The 27,503-nt window shown below is 53.9% G+C and overlaps 3 protein-coding genes and 1 non-coding gene across 14 annotated transcripts; 3 read left to right on the forward strand and 1 right to left on the reverse strand.

The window, feature by feature from the left end:
- Positions 1-78: 78 nt before the first annotated feature.
- On the reverse strand, positions 79-4,758 carry PCYOX1 (prenylcysteine oxidase 1). The gene is made up of 6 exons (XM_071729312.1): positions 4,339-4,758; positions 3,773-3,979; positions 3,167-3,341; positions 2,459-2,670; positions 1,699-1,851; positions 79-1,422 (listed from the first exon to the last, which is right to left on the reverse strand). Exons 1-6 carry the CDS (start codon positions 4,556-4,558, stop codon positions 770-772), a joined length of 1,620 nt encoding a protein of 539 aa, XP_071585413.1. The 5' UTR covers positions 4,559-4,758; the 3' UTR covers positions 79-769.
- On the forward strand, positions 3,981-19,053 carry TIA1 (TIA1 cytotoxic granule associated RNA binding protein). 8 transcript variants are annotated; one of them, XR_011722986.1, is made up of 13 exons: positions 4,817-5,015; positions 9,061-9,157; positions 9,822-9,920; positions 10,331-10,385; positions 11,426-11,513; positions 15,003-15,078; positions 15,687-15,795; positions 16,548-16,643; positions 16,735-16,819; positions 17,504-17,627; positions 17,716-17,855; positions 18,043-18,217; positions 18,921-19,053. XR_011722986.1 is itself a non-coding variant. In XM_071729316.1 (12 exons), the coding sequence occupies exons 2-12, from the start codon at positions 9,146-9,148 to the stop codon at positions 18,164-18,166; spliced, it is 1,008 nt and encodes a 335-aa protein (XP_071585417.1). In that variant the 5' UTR covers positions 3,981-3,999; positions 9,061-9,145; the 3' UTR covers positions 18,167-19,053. The 8 variants fall into 8 exon arrangements, 6 of the variants coding, with proteins under 6 accessions (XP_071585417.1, XP_071585416.1, XP_071585414.1 ...); XR_011722985.1 differs by having other exon boundaries at positions 18,933-19,053; XM_071729316.1 differs by lacking the exon at positions 4,817-5,015 and adding an exon at positions 3,981-3,999 and having other exon boundaries at positions 18,043-19,053.
- TRNAG-CCC (transfer RNA glycine (anticodon CCC)) lies at positions 4,535-4,605 on the forward strand. Its single transcript has one exon. It is a non-coding gene; the product is annotated as a tRNA-Gly (tRNA).
- A 653-nt stretch (positions 19,054-19,706) lies between the features above and the next one.
- LOC139788932 (maestro heat-like repeat-containing protein family member 7) lies at positions 19,707-27,279 on the forward strand. 4 transcript variants are annotated; one of them, XM_071729310.1, is made up of 19 exons: positions 19,708-20,623; positions 20,856-20,950; positions 21,072-21,158; positions 21,477-21,581; positions 21,903-22,121; positions 22,548-22,697; positions 22,850-23,004; positions 23,099-23,213; positions 23,322-23,593; positions 23,707-23,824; positions 23,942-24,076; positions 24,231-24,416; positions 24,723-24,872; positions 25,128-25,229; positions 25,656-25,758; positions 25,856-25,912; positions 26,142-26,302; positions 26,443-26,709; positions 27,026-27,279. In XM_071729310.1, exons 1-17 carry the CDS (start codon positions 20,110-20,112, stop codon positions 26,240-26,242), a joined length of 2,664 nt encoding a protein of 887 aa, XP_071585411.1. In that variant the 5' UTR covers positions 19,708-20,109; the 3' UTR covers positions 26,243-26,302; positions 26,443-26,709; positions 27,026-27,279. The 4 variants fall into 4 exon arrangements, with proteins under 4 accessions (XP_071585408.1, XP_071585409.1, XP_071585411.1 ...); XM_071729307.1 differs by lacking the exon at positions 27,026-27,279 and having other exon boundaries at positions 19,707-20,623; positions 25,656-25,912; positions 26,498-26,607; XM_071729308.1 differs by lacking the exon at positions 27,026-27,279 and having other exon boundaries at positions 19,707-20,623; positions 25,656-25,912; positions 26,493-26,605.
- The last annotated feature ends 224 nt before the right edge of the window (positions 27,280-27,503 follow it).

A 27,503-nucleotide genomic window follows, 5' to 3' on the forward strand; every position in this document is an offset into this window, starting at 1 on the left:
GGTGCTGACTGCATTCTCAAGCACCACCCAGGGTGGCCACAAGGAACAGTAACATTTTTTTTTTTAGGATGACAACACTTTTTATTTTTTTTTTAGCTTCTATTGCTGTTTTGTTCACCTTGAGACCCATGGGGTGGGATTTGAAGTCTCCCTTCCCAACCCTCACATTGGTGTTCTTCATACCAGCAGCTTCTGGTTTGAGCTGCAGCAGCCAAAGCAAATAATCCCAAAAAAACTCGTGGAAAGGGGGTTTTTTACCTCCTCATTGTAGGACCAGGGAGTTTTGAGTCTTTCCAACCTGAAGTGAAGGACATGGGTGGTTTTGGGGTGTTTCCACCCATTCTAGCAAGCAGCAGAGCAGTCCCCAACACCCAAGAGTGAGGAACATCCAAATCTCAACGTTTGTTTTACTTCTTGGAATAATTACTCCATCCAGTCTTCAGAAAAAAATTTAATTTTTTGCAGTCAATATATTTTCCTGTCCAAGAGGGGAAAACGATGGGGGGGAGGGGGGTGGCAGGGGAAGAGGTTAATTACAGTGATGCAGATCCTGAGTTTGTCAGAGGGCACTTTTGGGATCAATATTTGCATTTTCAGTGTTCTTTTCCCTCGTAGAGACGCAGGAGCCTGAGGAAAAGCCAGAGGAGCTTCCTCCAGGAAGCCTCCTCCGCCATTTTGTCCCGGTCAAGTTGACCGGGTGCCCTCCGAGGGGCTCCGACGAGGAGTTCATGGTTGATGAGCTTTAATTTGGGGAGGGGTGATGAGGGTCTCAGAGCTCTGTTTTCAGCTTCTCGTGCAGATCCTCCTGGTCGACGAGGTGGGTGTTGCCATACCAGCGGTGGTAGGCGAGGAGGGCGGCGTTCTTGGCGGCGATGGCGCTCATCTCCATGGCGCTGGCCGCTCGCTCCACGCCGTTCAGGTAGTAGACGTCGTCGTGGAGAATAACGGGGGGCAGTTTTTCTGGGGGGCTGTAGTGGGGGTAAGCCAACCACTTCTTGACTCGAACGGAGTCGTAAGAGGAGAAGAGAGAGCGGAGCTGCTCCTTGCTGAGCTCCTCCTGGGAAAAAACCTTCCAGACGGCCAACGGGGAGGACGGGTTCCGCTCGGCGCCCTCCACGGGAGACACCACCCCCAGGCTGCTGACGAAGAGCTTGGGGTTCTCCGTTGTGAAAATGGCACCCAGGTGGAAAGCAGATGGATCTCTGTAGCCAAAGAAGGAGGCGTTCAAGCGCCCGTGCACCAGGGTGGTGACAGTCTGGTGGTAAGGGTTGGGGAACTCGGGGACAGGAGGGGTGAAGTTCTTGAAGGTGATGTCGGCCATCTTGTGGCCCAGCGGAGCGGCGATCACCACGATGTCGTAGGTGTCCCCTGTGAGTCCTGAGCTGGTGTTGTACATCACCTGGTAGAGCTTCTCTGGGTCCCCTGAGGAGGAAAAGAGCTGGGTTATCCAGCTGGAGAGAACCTCCTGTGTCCCTCTGACAAAACATCTTCAAATAGCATTTTTTTTTTAAGGCTCACTGCACCTGGTGGTGAGCTGAAGGGGCTTTATAAGGAACTATTCCCAGCTGGGGCTTCAAGCAGAGCCCGTGTTTCATCTTAAAAGACCAAGGAGGACCCAGCCTGGTGCTTCTGTGGTGGAGACCAACGTGGGGCCCCACGGTTCCCCAACCAACCAAAGGGTAAGCAAACCCCACTCACCTGTGTGCCTGGGTCTGATTTTGGGCTCTATGGACACAACTGTCCCAGGGATCACTTCAGCTTTGGAGGCATAGAGAAGGCCAGTGCAGACCAGTTTGTTCCCCCCTTTAACTGACCAAAGGCCTGATTCCACCCCAGCCAGGGAAACAGCACCTAGGATGGAACCATTAGGGATGTTTGATAGGTGGAAAACACCTTGGAGAGGTTTAAAAGCCATGGAGATGTGGTGCTGAGGGACTCGAGCACAGATCCTATGAGGAGAGGCTGAGGGAGCTGAGGGTGTTGAGGCTGGAGAAGAGGAGGCTCAGGGGAGACCTCATCACTCTCTCCAACTCCCTGAAAGGAGGTTGGAGCCAGGGGGGGGTTGGGCTCTTTTCCCAGGCAACTCTCAGCAAGACAAGAGGGCACAAGAGCTCTCAAGTTGTGCCAGGGGAGGTTTAGGTTGGACATTAGAAAGAATTTCTTTCTGGAGAGGGTGCTCAGCCATTGGAATGGGCTGCCCAGGGAAGGGGTGGATTCTCCATCCCTGGAGATATTTCAAAAGAGCCTGGATGTGGCACTCAGTGCCATGGGCTGGGAACCACGGGGGGAGTGGAGCAAGGGTTGGACTTGATGAGCTCTGAGGTCCTTTCCAACCCAGCCCATTCTATGATTCTAGTGGTGGCCTGGAGTCTTTTTTCCAATCAACACAATGCCACGATTCTATGAAAATTAAGGGGAGAAAAGGGGGGGGGGAGGGGGAAACCTCTGAAACACTCACCCACAAAGCCATTGATGGTGACACCTTGCCCATAGTTGACTCTCATGGCTGGACAAACCATCTCGTTGATGAACTTGTGGGAGAAGCCAGCTTTCTGCATGGCCTCATCGATGGTTTGGTTCAGCATGTGGGTGAAGTCACTGCCTCCCAGGGCGTGCAGCAGCCGCTCGTTGCTGCTGAAGGCGAAGTCGTGTGTCTGGTAGCGATAGATCCTGCACCCAGAGAGGAGAAATCAGGGCACAATTTTTGTTGTTGTCACCCTCAGAAGCTGAGAAGACCCCGCAGCCCTCCGTGGGAGCAGCTTGTCCTTCTACCCCATGTGGTGCATGCCTAGATCTTTGTTATTCCTTGGCTCATCTTCCCTAACAAAAGCACTCTGTGTACAGTTAGGAACTGAGTCCTCTCTCAGTTCCTAATTTAAAGGATCCACCACCACCTGGGTGCCAGAGGGATGGGACATCCCACACCAAACACATTTCCACCACACCCTTGTTATTGCTAGACCTGCTGGAAGTTTATTCACATTCACATCAGGCTTTTTTCCTTAGAAAAATGGTCAGTGATGGAGAAAGGGCAACCAGGGACTCTTATCATGGTGATGGGATGATTTCACCCTTTTTAAAATTTTTTGGGGTTGTTTTTTTTTTTTTTAACAACTTGGCACCAATTTTTGCACCTTTTTTTTCCCCTACCAGGAACTGGACATACCTCATGAACTTGTCCAGGATTTCTTCTACCCACATGTACATCCGCAGGGGGTTGAGCCCATAGTGCCAGAGGAGCTTGAGAAGGTTGACAAGGTACCAGCTGCTCTCCTCAAAGACAAACTCCTCCCCATTATAAATGCCCATGAGGCTGCCCTGTGCTGGGGCAACTGAGAGGCCTTGAGGAAAGGGGTAAGGAAAAAAAAAAAAGGTAATTAATGAAAGGTAGAGCCTGTGTCATGTGAGACTATCTTACACTTCAGTTTTTAACTTCCTGAGAAAACCTAGGTGTGCCTTGATAAGGGTGAGCAATTAAAGGCTGGATCCCCAGATTGTGGAAAGGGGAACTGGCTCTTGACCAGGAGCCAGGCAGTTATTTATGGTGACTTTTGGACCTCTGTTGATGGAATTAATGGATCACCCGTAGTAGAGGGTCCCACTTCCAGCAGAGTGTGGGTCCCATTTTTGTCAGTTCTGCAGTGGGGTCTGGGAAAGGATGGGAGGCAACCAAGGCTTGTTTTTCAAAGTGGGTATTTCCCTCATCAGAGCAGAGCATTCCTTGGGAGGCACTGATTTTGGAGGGGGTGTGTGTCTGTGGATCCCCACTCACCCAGCTCCTTGACGAAGTGTTTCATATGCAGGTTGAGGGGGTGGATGACGGATCCCCCAGCCTCATAGGCGGCCCCCTCCACCTCCAGGGTGGCCAATCGGCCCCCCACCACCCCCTTCTCCAGCACCTCCAGCCGCACGCTCCTCCCGAACTTCTGACGCAAGAAGTAGGCGGCTGCTGCTCCCCCAATCCCACCGCCCACCACGGCTGGAAGAACCATCAGGACTGTGAGTGCTGACCCCCCCATACTGCCCCACAGCCCCCCTACAAACACCCCACAGCCCCCTAAGCCACCTCACAGCCCCCCCCCCACCACCATAACCACCTCTCAACCCCCCAGTCCCCTCACTGCCCCACACGCCCCAAGTCCTCACATCCCCCCACCACAATCCACTCCCCGCCTCACAGGCCCCCACCGCGACCCCTCCCAACCCCATAGCCCCCCACCCGCTTCACAACCCCTCAATCCCCTCACACCCCCAAAAAGCCCCCCACCCACCCCATAGTCCCGCCGCCCCCCAATCCCCACGGCCCCTCACAGCCTCCCCACTCCCCCCTGGCCGCACCGATTCTGCCGGGCTCTCGGCGCTGCGCCCGGCGGGCCGGGAGGCTGGGGCAGAGCGCGGCCAGGAGCAGGATGAGGCGGAGGGCCGGCATGGCGGTGCGGGCGGGAGGGACTGTCCCGTCAGGTGGTTCGCGGCGGGGCGGCGGGGGCGGGCGGACTCTGAGGTGATGAGGGCGGGCGGGAATTCCATAACCATCGCGCCGCTGGTGTAGTGGTATCATGCAAGATTCCCATTCTTGCGACCCGGGTTCGATTCCCGGGCGGCGCACATCTCTTATTGTTTTGTTCTTTCTTTGTTTGTTTGTTCTCTTATCTCTCCCTTTTGTTTTTTAAACCCTTTGTTGTTATCTCCCCGGTAAGAGCACACCGAGCCCGCACACCGCTGGACCGAAGCGCTCCGGCTCCCGGCGCTGGGTGCCAGGGCGCATGCGCGGGAAGCGGCTGCCGGTTCCCCTGCCGGGGCGCATGCGCGTGGCCGCCGCCGAGTCGGGCCCCTTCGCCCGCCGCCCGCCATCTTGCGAGCACCGCTGGGTCCATCGTCCGCCGCTCGGGGAGCCGGTGCCGGCGGCCGCTCGGGCTGCCCAGGCGCTGACGGGGCGGCGGGGCCGGCTCGGCGTCAAGAGCCGGGGCGGGCGGGGGCGGCGGCGGCGCCATGGAGGATGAAATGCCCAAGACCCTGTGAGTGGGGAGGGGGCGAGACCGCCTATTGTTCCCGGCTCCGCGGGGAGGGGCGGCCCGGGCTCTCCTCATCGCACCTTCCCTCAGTCCCGAGCGGCGCGATCGGGCCTCTGCGGCGGGCACCGGCGGCTGTCCCGCTCCCTCGGCCGCTTGTAGTGCCGAGGGGAACGGCAGGGCTGCGGGCACCCGGCCACGGTTCCCCTCACGGCGGGCCGGCCCTGGCCCCTCCGCCCTGCCCCGCTGTCCCCGGCTCCCGCCCGGCTTCCCTCCGGCACGGGGCTTTCCACAGCTCACACCTGGAGGGAAAGGGGCTGGGGCCGTCTACCCGCTTCCCGGTGTTTGGTCCCTGGACGTTTTCGCGAGCATCTGACTGAATTTTTGCCACCTGGGGGTTGTGTCAGCACCGGGGCGTGCTGGGGGGGCTGGCACAACCCCGCTGCCACGTTCAGCAGCTTGTGTGAAATAAACGGCGGGTGCCCTGCGAAACGGCGCTTGTCCAAGTGTTCCAAGCACGCTGCCAGCCTCTTACTGCCCAAAGGACTCATCGTAGCTCTAGGGCAACTCCTTGGTAAAAATCATACATCAGGTTCCTTTTAATTACAAGCAGTTTTCCTGGCGGTGTGGCAGCTGATAAGCTGCCACTGTTAAGAGGGATTTGGGCTCTCGGCCGGCGGTGTTGCAAGGCACAGAAGAGCTCCTGAGCAGATCTGCTGTCACCTTGCTCCCCTCTTCTGTGGCAGGGTTTACCTGGAGTGGTTTCCTTCCTTTAGACCAGGGGCATCACAGACTCCACTCTTTCTGCTCCACCTTTGCATTAAGCTGTGATCTCTCTTTCCGTGCAGGAGTTGAGGGGAGGAAAGGCAGGAGGGAGAGGGAATCTTTCCAAGGTGAGGGGGAAAGTTTTGCCCTCAGACAGTGGCTGCACGCACCCCAAGGGCTGATAAATAACTTGGCTGAGCAACTGCAGGAAAACAAGACTTTTACGTGACTTCTGCCAGCTCCTCTGGCCCAGGCTTTCCGGAGCAGTAAACACTCCATCGGTGTATACACCATCCCATTGTCTCTGGAAGACGTGCATTTTTAGAACTATTCTTGGTGTCTACAAACATGTTAGTGTATTTGCATGTTTATTTAGAATGTTCCCTTCCCTGCCCCTTACAGTGGGTGTCTGGAGTTTAGTGGTCTCAGCTGCCCACGGTGTATACTTGAGGGAATGAATTCTCTGCCCTTGAGCACGTGTGGCTCGCACAAACCCTTCTGGTTTCTGAGCTGAATATTGAGCAACCTGAGAATGATGTTTCCCTCTTGATTGGCTTTCTCGAGTCACCTGGAGGATTGTCACCAGCTGAATGTCACAGTTGGGGTTTAGACCAGGCAGCTTGGAGGAAGAAGAAGCAGCTAAAAGGGATCTCTTTCCAGCAAGGGTCTGAAGTGTGTGTTCAGTATTTGCTCACACCAGGTTTTTGGTGGGTAGTGCCAGAGTAATCCCACCTGGACACGGGCTACGGGGCTCCCTCCTTGCTTGCTGTGTCACAAGGGACCACCAGAGTGGCCTCTGCCTTTGTCTTTGCTTCCCTTAGCTGGTTTGAAGTTGTTTTTCTGGAGGAGATTCCACGTGTTGTTGGATGTGAGGTGTTGTTTCTGTCATTTCCACATAAACTGTTCCCTTACAGGGAGCCAAGGAGCTGCCTGACTTTATGTAAATCATTTCCTGGAGAGGCAGCTCCTTTTCACGTGGCCTTCCTTGAAAGCTGCTCTTCAACAGCAGAGATGATGAATTTGAGGAGCAGTTACAAGGCAGACAGTGTCTTTGGGTTCACAAAGACCTCTTGTTTGTGGTTTTTCCTACAGACACGTGTGGGCAACGTGTCCTCCTCATGGACTTCGTGCCTCTAAAAAGACACAGAAGTGCCAACACGTGCAGGGAGGAAACAGAGCTGTTGACAGAGTTCTGCATCTGCACAGAAAGCAGTGACCCACTGCTTGAGGAGAATCCCATTAGCAGGAAAGAGAGAGAGAAGAAAGATGCAGGAGACAACAGATCTTCTCCTCCTGTGTTAGCTGGCAGGGTCACCTCAGCATTTGATTATTTTGTGTGTAACAAGGTTTGGGTATCTGCTCCCTTGTGAAACTCTGTGGAGAGGCTTGGAGGGTTAGACAGCTCCAGTGTAGGATGGGGAGAAGGCATCAGAGGAAATCAGATGTTTTTCTTGTCCCTCTTGGTACAGCTCAACCTATTAGATGATTCAGCTGTGGGCTGGAGAAACCTGCTGCAGAGAATGGGCAGCCATGGGTGACACTGAGAGATGACACTGAGAGAAAAATTGCTGCTGAATGTGTCGGGTGTTCAGCTGGTTTTCTGAGTGACCAATGTGCTTTCTGATCCCCTTCCTCTGTGTTACTGCCTGTGTGGGCACTGAGGGGGGCTCTGCCCGTGGCTGTGCCCCAGCAGCTGAGAAAGGTCACCACATACCAGGCAGAATTCTCTCTGTGTATGTGTAGGTTCATGTTGCTGCAATTGACCCTTCAAGGTTGCATTTTGAAAACTCAGGCTGTACAGAGAGTCATGGGGCTGCTGGAGATGGCTTCCCTAAATTCAGCTTTTTTCCAGCTAAACCCAGCCTTGAGGTGAGGGATGATGCCTGCCTGATTATCGGGGTGAAACCCCAGCCTGGGTGCAAAGGTCGGGGTGTTGATACCATGCCCAGGAAACTTTCAGTTACAAATAAACTGTTAATAAACTTAGACCTGGAAGGTGACCTGAGAGCCTCGTCGCTTTAGTACCTCTGCTCATTCATTATCCAACATTATCCAAATAATATAAGCTTAAAAAGAAACCAGGGGAAAAGTAGTCTTGCTGGTTATGACTCTCAGTTGAACCTGATGTGGGGTGGAATGTCCTGTCATTACCCTGAAGTGCACCAAAGCCTCCTCTCTCTGTCTCTCTCTCAGGAAGGAATTCCTGGTGCTGCTGAGTGGGAGGATGCTTGTCCCCATCTGGGGTCTGGTGAAGCTTGGGTTGGTTTTCAAAAGCAGAACACTAAAATACCTAAAATAGCTGGTCACATTTTTTAATACAGAGCTTGGTGGATTGTTTCTGACAGAAAAAAAACAGCAGCTGTGTGTCTCATCCATCCATCCCCTCAGGAGGGCAACAGCAGGAGCCCAGCAGGTCCCTGGTTTTGCTGCCGTGTTGTTTTCTGAGGCGTTTTTCTGTTTTTTCTGCTGATTTGAGGTGGTTTCAGTGGCGTGGTTCTGGTTGCAGAGGCCACTCAGCTCTTCTCTGTGGAGAGGGGCTGCCTCACCTTTGGAGCTGAGGTTTCTTGGGGTGTTTGTTTTTTTTTGTCTTTTTGTTTTTTTAAATCTCCTGACTTGGGGCTTAACAACAACCACAAGCAACACACCTGTGGATCTTGGTGTCTGAGTGTTCCCAAATCCCACATGGCAGCAGGGGTTTGGGTTCTGTTTGTGTGAATTCCACACTTGGACGGGTTTGCCCTCAGTTGTTGCAGGCAGATAGAACACTTTCAAAGGATAAAAGCTTTTTAAAAATAACTGTATATTGTGTAACAGTCTTGCTAAACACCAGAGTGGGAAGCTGGGAGGGGGGTGCTGGTGAGTGATGGCTGCGTGTGGTTATCAGAGTTGCTCTTCCTAGACATGAACATCAGTTTGGTGGGTTGAGTGGTCTGTGCCTGGCCCCAGGACAATTTTCTGCCCCATTATCCTGGAATCCCAGACTGGTTTGGGTTGGAGGGACCTTAAAGGTCATCTTGTTCCAACACCAAAGGCAGGAACACTTCCCCCTGGCCCAGGTTGCTCCAAGCCCTTTCCAGCCTGGCCTTGAACACTGCAGGGATGGGGCAGCCACAGCTTCCCTGAAAAATGTGTCTCAGGGTCTCACCACCCTCACAGCTAAGAACTTCTCCCTGCCACACACTCAGTTTTGACAGCCTAACCTGCTGGGTTGGGTGTTGGAGGAGCAACTTTGGGCTGTGTTTGCTCTGTTACAGAGAAGCTTCTAACTTTGTGTTTGCTCCTGTAGATACGTGGGGAACCTCTCAAGAGATGTGACTGAAGCCCTCATCCTCCAGCTGTTCAGCCAGATCGGACCATGCAAAAACTGCAAAATGATCATGGATGTAAGAGCCTCCCCCTTCTGATTTCCATGTTTCTTGTAGCTGATGGCTTTGGGCTGTACTCCCATGGCTTAGAAGTCCACTGGAAGTATGGGAATGCCATGTTAAAGGGCTTTAAGGCTGGAGATCACTCAGGGCAGCATTTCTGCCTTCAGTCTGACATTATATTTCAGGATGGGTGGAAGCTGTGAGAAGGAATGAACAGATCCATGCTTGTGGGTGGTGTAGATGGGACTCTGAAAAGTTCTTTGCTGTACTTTTTTGGCTTTTTAAAGCTGAAAGCTCCTGGAGCATTGTTAGTGCACGGCCCTTGTGCAGGGGGAGAAAAACTCCACATTTTGAGACACCTAGATGGGAGGGCATAGTTTGAAGAGGTTTGTGTCATAGAATCCCAGAGTGGTTTGGGTTGGAAGGGACCTTAAAGCTCACCCAGTGCCACCCCCTGCATGGGCAGGGACCCCTCCCACAGCCCAGGGGGCTCCAAGTCCCACCCAACCTGGGCTGAGGCACTGCCAGGGATGGGGCAGCCACAGCTTCTGGGGGCAACCAGGGGCTCAGCACCCTCAGCCCAAAGAATTCCTGCCTTCTGCCCAACATCAGTTTCCCCTCTTCCAAAGCAGAAGAGAGCAGCTTGATGAGTGACCCTGTGTTTGTTCCCTTTGATCAGACAGCTGGAAATGATCCCTACTGCTTTGTGGAGTTCTACGAGCACCGGCACGCGGCCGCAGCGCTGGCTGCCATGAACGGCCGGAAGATAATGGGTAAGGTAAGCTGTGTCTGCAGGGTGAGTTGGAGCTGGAAACGGGGCTGGCTCAGCTGGGGTGGGTGAAATAGCCCTGGGCAAGTCAGCACCAGAGAGGAGGAGGGCGGGTGCTTCTTTGGGATGGAGGTCTTGGTGTGCTTGGAGAGCTGTTTGGACGTAGCAGGAGAATGTCCTCCCTGACCACCCCTGAAAAAACCCCTCCCAATCAAACCACACCCCCAGAGCAGCTCTGTTTGCTCTTAACCAGTGGGACACGGTTTGGAAGAGTGAACTCTCCTGAGAAATGTGTCTTAAGCTCCAGCTTTGCCCCTGACTTGCACGTCTGGTCCTCCTGTAGCATCAGAATAACAAAGGAGTAGGGGGTGGGCAGAGCTGAATTTGCTGGAGCTAACGTGGGTGACTGACATTTGCAGGAGGTCAAAGTCAACTGGGCAACAACCCCCAGCAGCCAGAAGAAGGACACAAGCAGTAAGTGTCACAACTTTGAGTACCCCTCTGGTTTGTACAAATCATTTTGAACCATAAACTGAGCTTTTTTGATCATAATCCTGAGCTGTTACTGAATGCATTTGTGTTAATGAACTTCAGAGCAAGTCTGATCTTTGTCATCAGGTAGGACTGTTGTCTACACAGTGAGCTGTATCACAGGGGGTGTGACAGATTGCTTGAGTAAAACTCCTTTGAGACACTATTAGTGTTTCTCCTTGGTGTCTTCTGAGACATTTAGATGTGACAAAGGGCACTGCTGTGAAATGAAGGGATTTCTGGTTGCCTCCTGCCTCAACTCACTTGCCCATGGATTCACACCCACTGAATTCAGGTGGATTCACATGGAGTGTGGGCTGGGCAACCCAAGCTGTTGGTTTTTGGGAGCTCAAAGACATCCAGCAGCAAACTGTTGCCATGCAGTGTGGTGTCTGGAGTTGTTCTTCACAACCTGTGGCCTTAACCCCAGCATCTTGGCTTGGTAAAAAGTACTTCTTGCTTTAGAGTGAGTGTTATCCCGTGCTTCTTGAGGCTGTTGGATGTTTCAGTTGGGGAGATTTTGTATAAAAATCATCTGTATATAAATATAAAAATCATCTAAAAAAATGACAGTTCATCTCCTTGCAGGCCAAGGTGTAACACCAGCAAAGAAAGAGAAAGATTTACCTGTTGTTTTGGCACGTTAAGTGGAGACTTTGAGATTTTCTGGCTGCTCTGAAAAGCAGTTTGTAAAATACAACCAGGAAATGCTGCATCTCATTGTAGTCTCCTTAAACTCATGGACTAAACCCTGGTTCCCAGTAGGCTCCAGTCTCCAGACAGCTGGAAACCCATGCTCCAGGAGTGTTGCTGCTCAGGGTTCCTCTTCAAACCCTTAAGATTCCTTTTGTTTTTGGTTTTTTTTCTTCTTCCCAAAAAGAACAATTTCTTTTTATTTATTTATTTCCTTGCCCCCCCCTGCTCAAGGGTCCTCTTCAAACACTTAAGATCCTTTCTGCTTTTATTTCCTTGTTCCCCAAAAGACCATTTCCACGTCTTTGTTGGTGACCTCAGTCCAGAAATCACAACTGAAGATATCAAAGCAGCTTTTGCTCCGTTTGGAAGAATATCGTAAGTAATCTCCCAGGGCAAAGCACCTCACAAGTTCTCTCTCCTAAATGGAGGCAGCCTCATGTTGCAGTAAGTAAAGAGTGAGAGCTGTGGCATTAAGCAGGGATGTGGAACCCAGGTCCTTTATAGGATTTCTGCCTTCTTAGAAAAGTTGCCTCCAACTCGCTTTGGTTTTACACTTGCTTGGTTTTATACTCCTTGCCTCCTTTGGCAAAGCAACGCTGGAAAAAAAAGAAAATAAAATAAAAAATTAAAAGAACGTTGTCTCCTCAGAGCTGGGCTGCACCTTTGGGTGGCCCTAACAGCCTTCAGGTCACCATCACACTGCACCCTCTGTCACCTTGCACCTTCCTGTCCTGAGAGGCTTTGGCTTTTTGGTGTGCTGGCCACCAGTGAGCCAACATTGGGGTTTGCTTTGATTTTGGTTTTTTTAGCAGTTAAATCCCCATTATTTCCCACCAAACAAGCCTCACTGATTTATTTATTTTTTTAGCTGGTTGGGGCACCCAGAGGCAGCAGCCAGAGCTGCCTGGTTGGGCAGCAGCTCAGCCCAAAGGGGCCTCTTGGGGTGAGGAGTTGCTGTGTGACCTGGCAGAGGTGGGGAGCAGAGCTGGCAGGGTGGAGCAGAGTAAGGAGGGGGTCGTTCACTCCATCCTCCAAACATAAACCATTAATTTTCCTTGTAGTGTTGTCTGTACTGGCCATTGAAGTTTCTTGATGGTGATGTAAGAGAACATAGAGTGCTTTGGAGTGTTGTGTAGTGAAGCATTTAATTGAAGTAAGTTTGGTTTTTTGTTTGTTGTTTTTTGTTTTTTTTTTTCCCCCCCCTCAGAGCCCAGTGTGTTACTCTTAATGTAAGCTTGATTTCCTCTTATAGGTTTAAAAAAAAAAAAAAAAAATTTGAAAAGATTTTAAAAGTTTGAAAGGTTTAAATCCTCCCCCATGATCCGAATGTGACTTGCTTCAGAAAAACTCTTAATGCTTCAATTTAATTGTCATCCAGGAGAGGTGACAGACTCCTCAGGAGAGGTGACAGACTCCTCAGGAGAGTCAGCCCAAATGTGGCCTGGATGGAGGGGCTGAGGGGCTCTAGAGCAGAGCTGGGATGAGTTCTGAAGGGAGACAGGGACAGTGTGAGGGAGCTGGGATGGGGACAACTCCTCAGGGAGCAGCTCTGGCTGTCTGAGATGACAGTTCCAGCAACATTTGCCTTTACCAAACCACTCCCCCCCAAAAATAACCCCCCTCCTGAGCCTGAAACAAAATCCAACATCTCAGTGTGAGCTGGGGGAGTACAAACCCAGGGTGAAGGTGGGTGCAGGGTCCCTGTTTTTGGGGCTGTGCCTGTTGTCCCCTCCAGGCGAGGGTTTTGGAGGCAGAGCTGTTGCTGCGTGGTGGTGATGGGGCAGCAATGCTCTTGGGGCCCATGGCTGTGAGGCTGAGAGGGGAAAAACCTGCCTGAAACTGATGATCCAAACCAAAACTCACTTCTTTTCCTCCCTCCAAAGTCATAGGTTTTGAATTGTCCCTCTAATGACTCTTTTGAGCTCCAAAGCCAGAGGGTTAAACAGAGGGACCTCAGTTTTCTCCTGGTTTAAACTGAACCTGAAAAAAAAAACAAAAACCCAAAACGTTTGCTACTGCCTCTTCAAATGAAGTTACTTGACTTTACCTGTTCTTCACTAGTGGCTGGAAATGTGGTGCTAATGGAATATTTCCTGAATAATTTTGAGTATTTTTTTTTATCGTGGTTGGTGCAAAACTGAGCTCTTTATTTTTTTTTTTTAATGACACCAAGGGTGAACTACTGCATGATTAGCACATAAGAGATCGGGGTAAATCTTTGCAACTGGATTCCTTTCTTTTTTTTTAATCACTGTAAAAACACACTTTCATTGTGGTTTCCTTTTATGCTTGCTGTACGCATGTTTTCACTTGTTCTCAAGTCTTTATTTTTCAAAGTTTTCAGTTGAGGGTAAGTAGAGATGAGTTTTTCCCCCCCCCCTCCCTCTCTAGGCTCTCGAGAGCAAACCCAGCTCAGCTTCCCCAAGTGGCTCTTCTCAGGCAATTTGTAACCCACCCCCCAGATTCTGACCTAACCCAGGAAAGGGGCAAAACAAAAGGGATTGGGGGGAAGGGGAAGGTGTCTTGCAAAAAGGAAAGAAATCCCATTTCTGCTGTAGCTTTGGGAGAAGGATTTTCCTCAGGCCTTCAGCAAGGGCCTCAGCCACAATTAGGCTAACGAAGCAGCATAAAGGCTTAAAAAAAAAAAAAAAAGGCCCTCAGCCAGCCTAAGAAACCTGGTGACTTCTGGGGATGCTTCAGTGTTGTGCATGTGGCACTGCTGCTTCCTCTGCCCCCTGTTCTTTTCCACAGTCACTTTGCATGACTTTCTGAACTTTTATGTCCTTCTTGTTGTTCTTTTAATTAATTGCCTGTCTGTCTGGGGCAAAGGAGGGGAGGAGGAGAGGGTGAAGGAGAATCTCACCCCTCAGCTTGAATGAATCAAAACCCAAATTGCCTGAGAAAGAGGAGGGCATTCCACGAGTGGGGTTTAGCTCTTGTAGCTGGGTTCTCTGTGTAACTCAATCTCAAATAATAGGGCTCTGGTTATTTTGCAGAGTGTCTCTGAAGAATGGACAGAATTGCCATGGCTAACTACAAGCTACAGTTCACAGTGGACAAACGTTGTAGTTTTCTTATTTACTTTTATAAATTTATTTTTTTTTTTAATATATCTATATATCTTGTAGTTTCCAATCCGTCCTGTACGATTGCTGTCGTGTAAATGCTGTGTAAATATGTAGTTTGAAAAGAGATGAATGTTGCAGTGTTTGCTTCTTTCTTCAATAATTTCTGAAAATGTCAATCTCTCAAAATTTACAGCTGCCCACAGTCCAAAAAGGGGGTAACGAATTGACCTGAGAAAATTAAAGAATTCAGTTAACAGGCGACGTATGCCTTTTAATTCCTATCTTTTTTTTTTCCTTTTTTTTTTTCCTTTTTTTTTTTTCTTTTTCTTTTTTCTATTTAATATTTGGAATGAGTAGGTAGAATGTGTTGGCAACTAGCAAGTTTAAAAAAAAATGTGCATGGTTGAAGAGAGCTAACTTTAGTCAGCTGCTGCCGTGAGGGATTCTTTGGAAGAGCTGCTTGGACCATGCTTGGTGCCTTTAACAGTCTGTAAAAGCCTTTGGAAGGGGGAGCCAGCTGTTGTAAACAGACAAATACATTTTGTTAGAGCAGCAGCTAGTGATTTGCATGTTTACACAAATTTAAATGATGTTTTGTTACTACCTGCTGAAGCAGTAGCGAAGCTGTGTTTAGAGAAAGCAGCCTTTTGCTTTTTGACTGTGTTGCTGGTGCCAGAAAGAGTTGAGGTTAGCAAAGGTGAGAGGTGAAAATGAGCTGTAGGTGTGACTCGAGTTGTGGTTGTGGCCGGGGGGGTCTCTCCAGGGTGCTGATCTGCTTCTGGTTTCTGCTTTCTAGAGATGCACGGGTGGTCAAGGACATGGCAACGGGGAAGTCGAAAGGATACGGCTTTGTTTCCTTCTTCAATAAATGGGTAAGCACCTCCCCTGCCCCTCAGGAGCTGCCTGGGGTGTTCAGGAGTTCATCAGTCCCCATCTCTGCCCAGCTTCAGTTTCCCCTCCAGCTAAAAGAGCAGCTTTGCTTTTTTCCTACAGACTGTCAGGGGTTGGAAGGAACCTCTGGAGCTCATCCAGGGCAGGATCCCCCAGAGCAGGTGGCACAGGAGGGACTCCAGGGGGGTTGGGAATGTCTCCAGAGATGGAGACTCCACCACCTCTCTGGGCAGCCTGGCCCAGTGCTCTGCCACCCTCAGAGGCAACAAGTTCCTCCTCAGCTTGAGCTGGAGCTGCCCAGGGTCCAGTTTGTGCCCGTGACCTCTTGTCCTGTCACTGGGCACCACTGACACCAGACTGTGCCCCCCCTGACACCCCCTTGAAGTACTGAGAAGTGGTGACAAGATCCCCCTCAGGCTCCTCTTCTCCAGAGCCAACAGCCCCAAGTCCCTCAGCCTTTCCTCACAGCAGGGATGTCCCTGTCCCCATGTTGTTGTCTCCTTGATGTGTTTTGAACCCCCCACAAGACCCTGATGGGGGGGTTCCCTCCCTTCCTCCCTCCCTCCCTCCCTCCCTCTCTCGTGGGCAGGATGCTGAGAACGCCATCCAGCAGATGGGCGGGCAGTGGCTGGGAGGAAGGCAGATCAGAACCAACTGGGCAACAAGGAAACCTCCAGCTCCAAAGAGCACCTATGAATGTAGGTCCACAAGGATCCCCATCTCCACAAACCTCCATCCACTCGTGGGAGGAGGAGGAGAAAAGAGCGGGGTGGGAGGAGGGAAAGCAGAGGCTGAAGGTAAAAACTCAGTCGGACAATTTCAAACCTCCTGAGCAAAGCAACTTCCCTGGTGATGGCAGCTGTGTCACCAGCACGGGGGATTCATGGGATCAGAGAGTTTCAGGTTGGAAGGGACCTCGAGCATCATCTGGTCCAATCCTTGTTATATTGCTGTTTCTGTGAGGTGTCCCAGCACCCCTCGAGCTGAGACTTCCAACTTTCCCAAGTGGGGGAACCCACCCCTCTCCCTGAGAGACCATTCCAACGTCTGACTGTGCTCAGGGTGGAAAATTTTCCTGCAGTGTCCAGTGGGAATCTCCCCAGGAGCACCTTGTGCCCATTGCCCTTTGTCTTGCCCATGGGACTCCTTGTGATCAGGGAGTCTCCATCTGCTTTGCAGCCCCCCTGGAAGTACTGGAACATCATGATGAGTTTTTCTGAGCCTTCTCTTCTCAAGGCTGAACAGATTCCTTTCCCTTTTGCACGTTTCCCTCTGAATGACTTTACCTTCATACTTCTGTGGCTTTCTGCTCTGAAACAGAGCAGGAACATTTCAGAGGGAGAGAGAGAGAGGGAGAGATTTTAAACTGGGCATCAGCATTTGTGCTGGGGATTGGGATTCCCACAAAACGTGCCCTGTGTGCTGACCAGCTCCCTCTAATCTCTTCCAGCCAATGCCAAACAACTTTCTTACGAGGACGTGGTCAACCAGTCCAGCCCCAGCAACTGCACGGTGTACTGTGGGGGTGTCACCTCAGGGCTGACAGGTACCCTGACTTGACACTTGCAGCTCCTCGGGTGTCACCAGATAACAGAGTGGGCACCTCACTGAGCTGCTCCTCTCTCTTCCTGCTCCAGAACAGCTCATGCGCCAGACCTTCTCTCCCTTTGGGCAGATCATGGAGATCCGAGTCTTCCCAGATAAAGGCTACTCCTTTGTGAGGTTGGTGTGACTGGGGAGGGGTTAAAAAAGGAAAAAAATGAAGGGTTGGCACGCTCTTAGTGTCAGCAGAGTGTGGGTGGGTTTGTGTGAGCCTCACACACATTCCTGGTCCTCATTGCTTTGGCAATGAGGCTGCAGATAGATAACAAAAAATTGACTTATTACAATTGAATTATTACAAATTGACTTACTCCTTTTGCTGTGGGATTTCTGAGGTATATAATCCCAGAATCTCAGACTGGTTTGGGTGGGAAAGGTCCTTAAAGCTCCCCCAGTCCCACCCCTGCTATGGGCAGGGACCCCTCCCACAGCCCAGTTGCTCCAAGCCCCATCCAACATGGGGCCTTCAGCACTGCCAGGGATGGGGCAGCCACAGCTTCTGGGGGCACAGCACCCTCACAGAGAAGAATCTCAGATGATGTGGATATCATCTGAAATCTCATCTAAGTCTCATCATCTCTGATCTCATCTCCATCTCCCCTCTGCCAGCTGAAAGCCAGTTTGTTGTAGGAATGTCACAGCACCAAGATGGGAACGGTGGCCTGTGGGTTGGCAGGAGAAGTTTCATTGGTTGGGGCTGATCTGAGAGTGCCTGTGGGGCACTCTGGGGGTTCCTTTGGGTTGTTCCTCACCCCCCAGGTTGCTGTTGGTATCATCACAGCTTCATTTCTGCCCTCACCACAGGTTTAACTCCCACGAGAGCGCTGCTCACGCCATCGTCTCCGTCAACGGCACCAGCATCGAGGGCCACGTTGTCAAGTGCTACTGGGGCAAGGAGACACCAGACATGATCAGCCCAGTCCAGCAGGTCAGCTGCACCTCTCCCCTCTGCTAACCACCAGGGCTTTCCTGATTAACCTTTAATTAATCTTTGCTTTCTTGGGGTGTTTTGACAGAACCAGATCGGGTACCCACCGGCGTACGGGCAGTGGGGACAGTGGTATGGCAGTGCCCAGATCGGGCAGTACGTCCCCAATGGCTGGCAGGTCCCTGCCTATGGGATGTATGGACAAGCCTGGAACCAGCAGGGCTTCAAGTGAGCATCTGGAGGGGCTTTTTTTGCCAGGGTGGGGTGACAATCCCAGTAAAAAACCTCCTGGGTCGTTCCCCCCCGTTCACCCAGATGAGCGGGAAACGTGCGTGCAGCTGCAGGGCTGAGCACAACCCCCTGGTTAACTTCTCCCTCGTTAACCTAACGAGCTTTTTTGTTGCTCCCACCTCAGCCAGACTCAGTCCTCAGCACCCTGGATGGGCCCCAACTACAGCGTGCAGCCCCCCCAGGGGCAGAATGGGAGTGTGATGGCCAACCAGACCGGGTACCGGGTGGCTGGCTTCGAGACGCCGTGAGGAGAAGGGAGGAGGAGTTGATATTCACCAGATGAAGCCTCAAGATACCATGTATTTATTTAAAAGAGAAAAACACACACAAAAAAAAAAAAAAAATCCCCAAACAAAACAACAAAAACAAAAAAACATTTTTAATCATGAAATTGTCATCCCCCTTGTTTAAAAAAAAACAAAAAAAACAAAAAGGAAAAAACCGCAAATCACTCAGAGCGAGATGCTGGATGTCTGCCAATTTCTGCCTTCACGGGGTTTTGGGTTGTTTTGTTCATTTGTTTGGTTTTTTTATCCCTCCTTTCCGTGTTTTTGGATGATCCACAGGTTGGTTTTGGTTTGTTTGTGGGTGGGTTTTTTTGGTTGGTTTTTTTTTTTTGGAAACACGGCAAAAAACACAGGGAGCTATGGCTGCCCCTGGGAAAGGGGGTGGGGGGGCAGCAAATTGCACAATTATTTTTCTTTCCAGGAGGGTTGTTTTTGGGGTTTTTTGGGTTGTTTTTTTTTTTTTTGGAGTTGTTACCAATTTTTTATTTTTTGTTGTTCCCTCATTTGTGTTCTGAAGGGTTCTAAAATGTATTCTATAAAACCAAGCCAAAAGCGTGTGAATCCTGAAGCCACCTTCAGCCTTTGCACCTCTGTTTTAGAAAAGCCTCTTGTGCTAAACCTCCATCTCCCCCTTTTGTTACACCGGGGGGGTTTGGAAATGAGAAATTCTGAGTTTACAGCAGGGTCAGTGTTTTGGTTTTTTTTTATATTGCAGCGTCTTTTTCAGGGTCATCTTTTGCCTTAGGATGGGGAGTGGCACCCGGCTCCCCTTGCCAGCGAGGATTTCCACCCTGGAACGGCGAAAAAAAAAAAAATAAATACTTAAAACGTGACAAAATTCCTCTGAACCTGCTGGGTTATTTTATTTTGAGGTTTGCGTTGGGTTTTGGTTTATTTTTTACCGGTTTCTTACGGCTTTGTTTACTGTTTCTGTAAAACATTTGAGCAAATTGTTCTTTTGCACAAACGTCACGCTGCTTTTCTCCGTTTCCTTATTGGAAGGTTGGATGCCAGTTACACCTCAACATTCTGGGTTTTCTTCGGGGTTTTTTTTGGCTTGTGGCTATCCAAGAGGTAAAACATCTTTTCAACCTCTTTATCACTGACCTTGGTGATGGGAGGGTGTCTCCTCAGCAGGTTTGCTTGGGTCAGCAGAAGCAATGGAGCATTTGTGGCAGAGCAGGTCTCCCACCATCCTCCAACTCAGTTGGCAGTAACTTTGCCAAAGGGGGTGGCAGCTGGATAGGAGTGAGAGTGAAGTCAGCTCCTGGTGTGAATCTGGGATTGAGGTTTTCCTCCCCAAACACAAAGCTGAAGTTTTTCTCTAGAAACCTGTTTTTTGTGAAGAACAAGCAGCAAGCTCTGCTGCCACGCAAGCATGAGGCACCTTGAGGTGTTTCCTGATGCATGGATTTGAAAACCATGGTATAAAATCATGGAATGGGTCGGGGTGGAAGGGACCTTGAAGATCATCCAGTTCCCTTCCACGACACCAGGTTTCTAGAAACCAGAGCAGAAAAATTTCTTCCCGGAAAGAGTGGTGAAGCATTGGAAGAGTCTGCCCAGGGAGGTGGTGGAGCCTCCATCCCTGGAGGTGTTCAGCAGAGGGGCAGCTGTGGTGCTGGGGGAGATGCTGCGGTGGTTCAGGGGGTGCAGGGCTGACACTTGGACTCCATCATCTTGAAGGTCCTTCCCAGCCATGATGATTCCACGATTCCATGTGCCAACGCCTGCCTGGACACACCCGGCCTGCCTGCCAGGTGACAAAGGGACCCTTTGTGACCTCACCTGTGACACCGCGGGTCCCGGGGTCCCTTCTGAGCACCGGGGAGGCCCCGGCTCAGTGTCCAGGAGGACAGCAGAGAGTGCAGAGGCGAGCACAGAGCTGACAGGAGCCCTGAGCGATGTCTGCATTCTCAGCATTCCGGAGAATCTTCCGTCGATCCCGGCGATCCCGAGAGGACCCAGGACATCTGGAAACGGTGCCTGGTTCCCGGGAAAGGGATGAGCCGGGGACTGGGGCTGGGTGGATGCCCTCGGGGCAAACGCGGGAGGGCTCGACAGCCCTTGGTGTTTTGTCGAGAGGGAGCCCCTGCCCAGCCCCTGAGGGCTGTGAATCTCCACAGGCTGCCCAGCAGCTTCCATCCCCTGGAGATTCCCTGCCCCGTGCAGGGCCCGTCCCAGCCCTCTCCCTGTCCCTACGCAGCCCCTTTAGCCCCACGGGCTCTCCCCCCATGCAGTGCAGCCTTGGGGCCGGCAGCACTGCTCCCCCCATGCCCACCCCCCATGGCCTCTCCTCTTCCCCCACTCTGCAGAGACCCCCGAGCCAGCCCCAGCTGGCCTGGAGGGGAGAGGAAGAGGAGGAAGGCCACCCCCCTGCCCCATCAGAGGTGTGGGAGGTCCAGCTGCCGGAGACAGGTGAGTGAGTGAGTGAGTGAGTGAGTGGCCTTTGGCTGCTCTGCTGTCCTCCTGCATGGCAGTGGTTGCTGGGCACATCCCCGGCCCGATCCCTGCCAGTCCCCTCTTTGGGTCCCCCCGCCCAGGGCTGGCTCTGTCCTCGGGAGCTGGCACGGGGCTGGGTGCCAGGTAGGGGACACTTCAGTCTGTCCTGCCAGCACCTTCAGCTCACCCTCCTCTCTTGCTTTGTTAGATTCCGACTCTGATTCCAGCAGCTCTGAGGATCTGTGTCCAGCTGAGGAGGGAAGAGGACAGATCCTTATGAATGTTCTGGAGGAGTCATCAGAGGTACCCACAGAGACTGGCACCGGCCTTGTGCCTGCTCCAGCTGCCCCCACGCTGAAAAAAAAAGTCCTGTGGGTAAGAGGGATCAATCAAGGAACCTCAGAACCTTCTCTTCTCCCGGCAGGAGCTGAGGGACTTGAAGAAGCAGATAAGGGATTTGGAGTTGAAGCCTTCATCCTCCAGGCTCTGGGAGCAGGAACATCTCTTCCAGGTCTGGCATTTGCAGAGCAGGTCACAGCTTCCCCAGTGCAACCCCCCCCGGGAGGTTTCTGCACCCTGAGGGGCAGAGAGGCCGCTTTTGAAGGGAGGCAGAGAAAGGAGCAGAGGCTGCAGTGGGAAGGGGCTCTGGTCACCTCCCTGGCCATGGGAGATTGGTGTGAGCCCTGAGGTTGGGAGGGAGCCCAGGGACATGAAGGCAGAGTCAGGCTTTGCTGCTGTTCCCAGGAAGCCTTGGCAAAGGATCCGAGCCCTGGGAGCCCTGGGAGAGCCAGCAGAGCCCAGGGCAGAGCATTGGCTTTTCTCCTTGCAGGGCCTGATATTCTTCACAGCCTCCCCCAGAGCAGAGGAACGTCAGGAGGCTCTGGTGCTCATTGCCAGGGCGTTGGGGTCAGGCATCAGCCCTTCCTCTGCCAGGGTAAGGAGCCCCCAGGGCCAGACAAGCTCCGGTGCCCCCCTCCCTCAGCCCTTCCCGCTCTCCTGGATGCTCACTCTGTGGCTATCCCGAGTCCCAGTCCTCATGCCAGCTGAGGGCTGGAGAGCAGGGAGAGGCAGAGGGGAGAGCGGGGCTGCAGGGGAGGCTGTTCCTGCTGGGGACAGCTGGGCCTCGCCCGTCCTGCTGCTCTGCTCCCCTGGCCCGGGCGCTGCTGAGAGGGGACCCTGCGCTGGGCGGAGGAGCTGGCAGCGTGCAGGGGCTGGGGCAGACACCTCCACAGCCCTCTGATCCCTGCTTTTCCAGTGCCTGGGAGAACTGGTGGCACGTCTCATCTTCTGCTGCGCGTCCAGCATCTGGAAGATCAGCTCCGTGGCAGCAGATGCTCTTCAGCACCTCTTTGACGTGCTGCATCGAGAGCGCTGGGGAGGCTCTGAGCAAGGGCCGAGAGTTTTCTCTTTCCTCTACTCTTCCCCAGACTGGAAGTCAGAAGAAGATGAGATGGACACCAGTGGCCTTGTCAGGGTAAGGAGCTCCCTCCTTGCTGGGACCCTTCCAAGGGACCCTTCCCAAAATGCCTGGGACTGGCCTGGCCTCACTCTCCCTGCTGAGAGGGTTCCTATGCCAGGCTGTCCCTCCATGGAGTGCCCCAGCAGCAGCTCCAGCCCTCCTGGGCCACCCCTGGCTCTCTGGAGGGCCAGCAGGCCCTGCCCATGAGCCCAGCCCTTCTCCCTCACCCTAAAGGACACCCTCCCTCCCTCCCTCCATCCCTCTTCCTCCTCCTCCTCCTCCCCTCCCTGCAGGGACAGCAGCCTCTGCTGCAGCTTTCCTGCTGGCACTGCTGCCAGCACCACTGGGCACCTCTTGCCGGGGCTGCTGGCACGGCCCAGCTGAGCAGCACCAGCAGGGCACTGACGTCTCTTCCCTACTTCCCTTCCCTTCTCCCCGCAGGAGTTTGGAATTTACTTGTGGGCTGAAGAGAGGACGGGCCTGGTCCTCACAGCTATTGCAGCCCTGGGAGATTCCAGCACCCAGGACAGCCAGGTGGCCTGCATCCTGCTGGACGTGGCCACCAGCGACCCTGGCTTCTGGCTGGTGGATGTAAGTGTCCTGGGGCTGCACTGTCCTGCCCATTCTAATGCCTGAGCACCCTCTCTGGGAAGAATTTCTTCTCTTCCTAATATTTAACCTGTCCTGGCAGAGCTTAAGGCCATGCCCTCTTGTCTTACCATCCTCACCCCTGTCCCCTCCAGGCAGAAGAGATCTTGAGGGGCATCCACAGCACCCTGCAGCGTGTCCCCAAGATGACAGCCCAGCAGAGCCTGGAGTCACTGCTCTGGCTGCTGGCTGAGAGGAGCCCCGAGGACACGGTCAGGACTCTGCTGAAGATCAGTCCAGAGTGTGACAGGTAGGAGCCCCTCCAGCCCTGGGGACCTGCTCCATAGCCCGGGCACAGCAGGGTGGCTGAGGCAGCCCTGCTGACGGAGCGCTCTGGCTTGCAGGGCTGCCCTGGCCATGTGGGAGGCGATGCTGTCCCCAGCCAGAAACACCCAGAAGATCTTTGAGGGGCTGCTGGATGTGATGGAGGGCTCCATAACAGACATCAGTGTCTCAGCTGTGAGTGAGCAGAGCAGGTCTTGCTCGGGTTCAGGGCTGTTCCTGGCTCCCCAGGCAAGCAGAGGCAGGGGCTGTGCACTGAGAGCTGTCCCTGTGTCTTTTCTGCAGGCATCCCAGGTCCTGTGCACGGTCAGCCAGTGGCCCCACTGTCAGGAAAGCCTGGGAGTCCTCTTCCCCAAGCTCTTCATGGCCCTGATCAGCCAGCTTGTCCAGGATCCACGGATCCCAGGAGATGAGAAGCAGGTGGCACTGAAGGCCACAAAATCCCTGCTGTGCGCTACTGGATGCGAAGAGCTTGTCCAGACAATCCAGCAGGAGGGTGGCTGGGACCTGCTCCTTGGTAGTGAGGCCCTCCAGAGAGGAGTCAGCATGCTGGCCAGGTGAGAGCCCTTTTCAGCCTCGGCAGCCCCATGCGCGGGGGCAGAGAGCTCAATGCCAGCAAGGCTTTGCCTGCCCTGCTCACCACCGGCACTGCTTTTCTTTCCCTGCCCAGAGAGCTGAGGAGCAAGAGCTCAGCTGAGCAGCGCTGCTCCCTGTTCCAGAACGCCAGGAGGAGTTTTGGCTCTGGGGAGCACTGGCAGAGCACTTTGGCCTTGACTTTCTACGTTGAGGTAAGGCTGGTGGGAAGCAGTGCCTCTGGCAGATGCTCCTGAAGCCGTCCCTCTGTCCCAGGCGGTCCTGCAGGGTCCTGCAGCTCTGCCCGTCTCTCACCGCTGTCGTTCTTTCAGCTGCTGGGCTGCCGGGACATTGAGAAGACTTCGGGTGACCTGCACCACCTCCATCAGTACCTGGAGTCCTACAGCCACACCATGCAAATGCTGGCACTCAAGGGCCTGGCGGCCCTGTCAGGAGATCCGCAGATGGTGAGCGAGGTGGAGCCGCCTTGGCAGCCTGGGGCTGGGGCACGGGGGTAACGCGGTGGCTTGGGCCTGGCTGAGAGGAAGGAGGTGGCTGATCAGGGGCCACAGGGCCCTCCCTGCCCTCCCCGGCTCAGAAATCAATTCTCTGTTCACACAGGCAGCAGAAATGCGGAGCGAGGCCCTGCTGGGCTCCATCCTGGAGAGGGCGACACGCGGCCACAGCGACGTCAAGGTGGAGGCCCTGCTCTTATTCAGAGCCCTCCTGGTCAGGCAGCTGGAGGAGAAGGAAGCCAGCCACATGGCTGTGATGGCAGCAGAAAGTCTCCCACCCCTCTTTGATGATGTAAGGCTGCTGTGGGACCTGACCCCGCAGAGGGGCCCGGGGCAAGGACAGCTGCCCTCCAGCCCAGCCCCGCGGGCAGCACTTGGGCAGGGCTGCTGCCCTCCTCACGGCCCTGGGCTCTGCTGGGAGGGCTTCTGGGCTCTGCAGCCCAGCACAGCCTCTCCTTGGCAGGATGAGGCCTCCGCTGCCCCCAGCCCCACCACCCCGCAGCATCTCCCCACTCAGAACAACAGGAACCATGGGGAGGGAGAGGCTGCTGCTGCAGTCACCCTGACTTGGGTCTCTTCCTTCCTTCCTCTTTCCCAGGAGTCCAGCCAGGTGAGAGAGCTCTCCATCATCCTCTTCAGAGAGCTGTTAGTGGTGATGGTGAGGAAGGACAAGAAAGAGGTGGAGGAGCTGGTGCGGAGGACCCTGATCTCACTCTTCCTTCGGATGAGTGACGAGAGCGTGGCCGAGGTACAGACTCCAGAGCTGACCCTTCAGAGCTTTGCCCTTCCCTCTGCCCCAGCCCTGGCAGCAGCTCAGCAGCTCTTGCCCATCTCTCTCCTGCTGGCTGGCAGCTGGTGGCTGCCCCGTGTCCCTGTCTCGGGCACTGAATCCCCCCCTTCAGGCTCTGTCCCCAGCTGCCTCTTCCCAGCAGTAGCTGGGGACACTGTGCAGCCTTGCCCAGAGGTCTCCTTCTCCCAGCTCCCACCCTGTGCTGCTTTGCAGGCCTCTGGCAGAGCCCTCCTCACCTCTGCGAAATTCCTGGGCTGGAAGAAGCTGAAGAGAGCGATGAAGAACCAGGAGACGTGGAGGGTTGGAGAGATCCTGGTGAGGACAAGCCCCAGGTGCCAGGGCCTGGGCTGGGCAAGGGCTGCCCCATGTGCCCAGGGTGTGGGTGTGCAGCTGTTCCTGGCTGGAACACACAGCCTGGAGCTCAGTGCCCCTCTCCCTTCCCTTTTTCCTTTCCGTGTTCCCCTCTGCCCTTTCCCTTTTTCCCTTCTTCCCTTTCCAATTCCCTCATTCCCCTCCCTCAGGCACGCAGCCCCCCCCAGGGGTTCTTCTGCAGAGCCCTCTTCCCCCCAGCCCCTGGGTGCTGCAGGAGCCCCCGTCCCACGCTCTGGCTGCACCTCAGCCCCCCAGGGCTCCTGGCTGGCAGAAAGGAATGGTCTGGAGGGGAAGGGGTTGGGGATGGGCAGAGGGACTGCTCTGGCACACAGGGAATGGTCTGTGACCTTGGGCTCTGGCTCTCCCCAGCTGGAGCAGGAGAGGAGCTGGGTGGAGGAGTACGTGAGTTTCAGCAAGATCCGGCTCAGGGCTGCTCCGACTGGTGTGAGATTGGCAGCCATCAGGTTCATTGGTGAGCAACAGCCCCCGGGGACCCTCTCCTGGCTGCCCCGGGCAGGGGGCTGTGCAGTGCTGGGCAGGGGGAGGTCTGACGGGAGCTCTGTGCACAGGGGCTGCTGCGTGGCGCCTGAAGAGGCATCGGAACAGAGTGCTGGAAATGTTCTATGGTGAGTGGGGTCAGAGCTGGGCTGGATGGGGCTGGATGGAGCCTGGGCAGGGGGCTGCCGTGCCTGGCCCCATTCGAGGGAGAAGCCTCAGGGGAGGGGGAAGCTCTTGGGGACAGGCTGGGGGTTAGGACTGGAGGATCCTTAAGGTCCCTTCCAGCCCAAGCCAGGCTGCACGGGAGGGGCTGTGCAGACAGGGAGCTTTCACTACTGCTCTTTCTTTCTCTCCCAGCCCTCCAGCGCCTGGAAAACGACCCGGAGCCCTCAGTCCAGTGCCTGGCAGTTCAGACATCACTGGTCTTGGAAACTCTGCAGATGAGGAAAAAAAGATGAGGACAGAGTCTCCGGGCTCTGTGCTGCTGTCTCTGGCGTCTCGGGGACATCTTCCCAACGGTACCTTCACCAATGCCACACTGCAGCTGCTGTCCCCCAGATCCCCATGTGCCTCCCCAGGCTCTGCTGGACTGTCCCAGTCCAAAGCAGTGCCTTCCAACCCAAAGCAGTGCCCTCCAAGCCCTCCTCTCCACACCCAGGATTCCCCTCGGGTCGCTCTCCTCGGGTTAAACCTCCCCAGTGTCACCAGAGCAGGGGACAGCAGCAGCGTGGGACTGAAGGTGCCAGTGCTGAAGGTGGAGGTGGGAAGATGTCATCGAGACCCCCCCTGACCCGAAGAGCCCGAGGGGGGGGAAGGGCTCCCGGGGCCAAGCTGGAACCAAGCTGGAAGCAGCAGCCCGGTGCCACGGCCTCCTTCCCACAGGCAGCACCCCGAGCCTGCTGAGCAGACACCATCACCCCCGCAGGTCAGCTCATCCCATCCCTCTGCACAGCCTGGCCCCAGGTGACAACCAGGTGTCCCCTTCTTTGGGCTGTCCCCCCCGAGCAGCAGCCACCTTGGGTCACCCCCTGTGCCACTCTTCTCTGCGTCCCGCTGTCCCCAAGCATCCGGCCACCTCCGGCGTGCTCCTGGCTTGCACCAGGAGCCAGGGGAGAAGTTTTCCTTCCCACGGCTGCTGCCAGTGCCCACGCTGGTGCTGGGGGGTGCAAGGAGGCAGAGGGGAGAAGGGCTCAGGCTTTCAAAAGCTCCAGTTCACCCCAGCGCTGCTTTCTTGCTTTCAGGGCTTTGTTTGGCAGCTGCCAGGAGGAGCGGAAGATGGGGAATGTTTCCCTGGAACTTGTCAGCATCCTCACTCAGCGTGGGACACTGGGACAGTCCTGCCACGTGGAACCCTTGCTGGTGGCAGCAGCACGGCTCAGTTTCACGGGCATCCTGACCCAGTGCTGCAAGTTCCTCCAAGCCAGCAGGGAGAGCAGCAGCCAGCTGGGACTTTCTGCAGGGGTTGAAAAAAGCATTAAACCTTCTCCTCCTTTCACCCCTTTGCCTCGGTGTGATTAATTTGTATAAAAACCTCTTCTCCCTGTGTTTCTGCCCCCCTGTTAACTCCTTCCTAAGACCTCCTTTCAGTGTGGTTTTATTTTCCCTGAAATAAGCCGTTGTATTTCGTTCCAACCATAAACCTGGTTACTTTTGTAACTTAGAATGTCTGAACACCAGGAGGAAGGGCTGCAATGACCAGCTTGCAATCTCTGGCAATGA

This window comes from Heliangelus exortis, chromosome 30 (genome assembly GCF_036169615.1).
Source record: "Heliangelus exortis chromosome 30, bHelExo1.hap1, whole genome shotgun sequence".
NCBI classification, from domain to species: Eukaryota; Metazoa; Chordata; class Aves; order Apodiformes; family Trochilidae; genus Heliangelus; species Heliangelus exortis.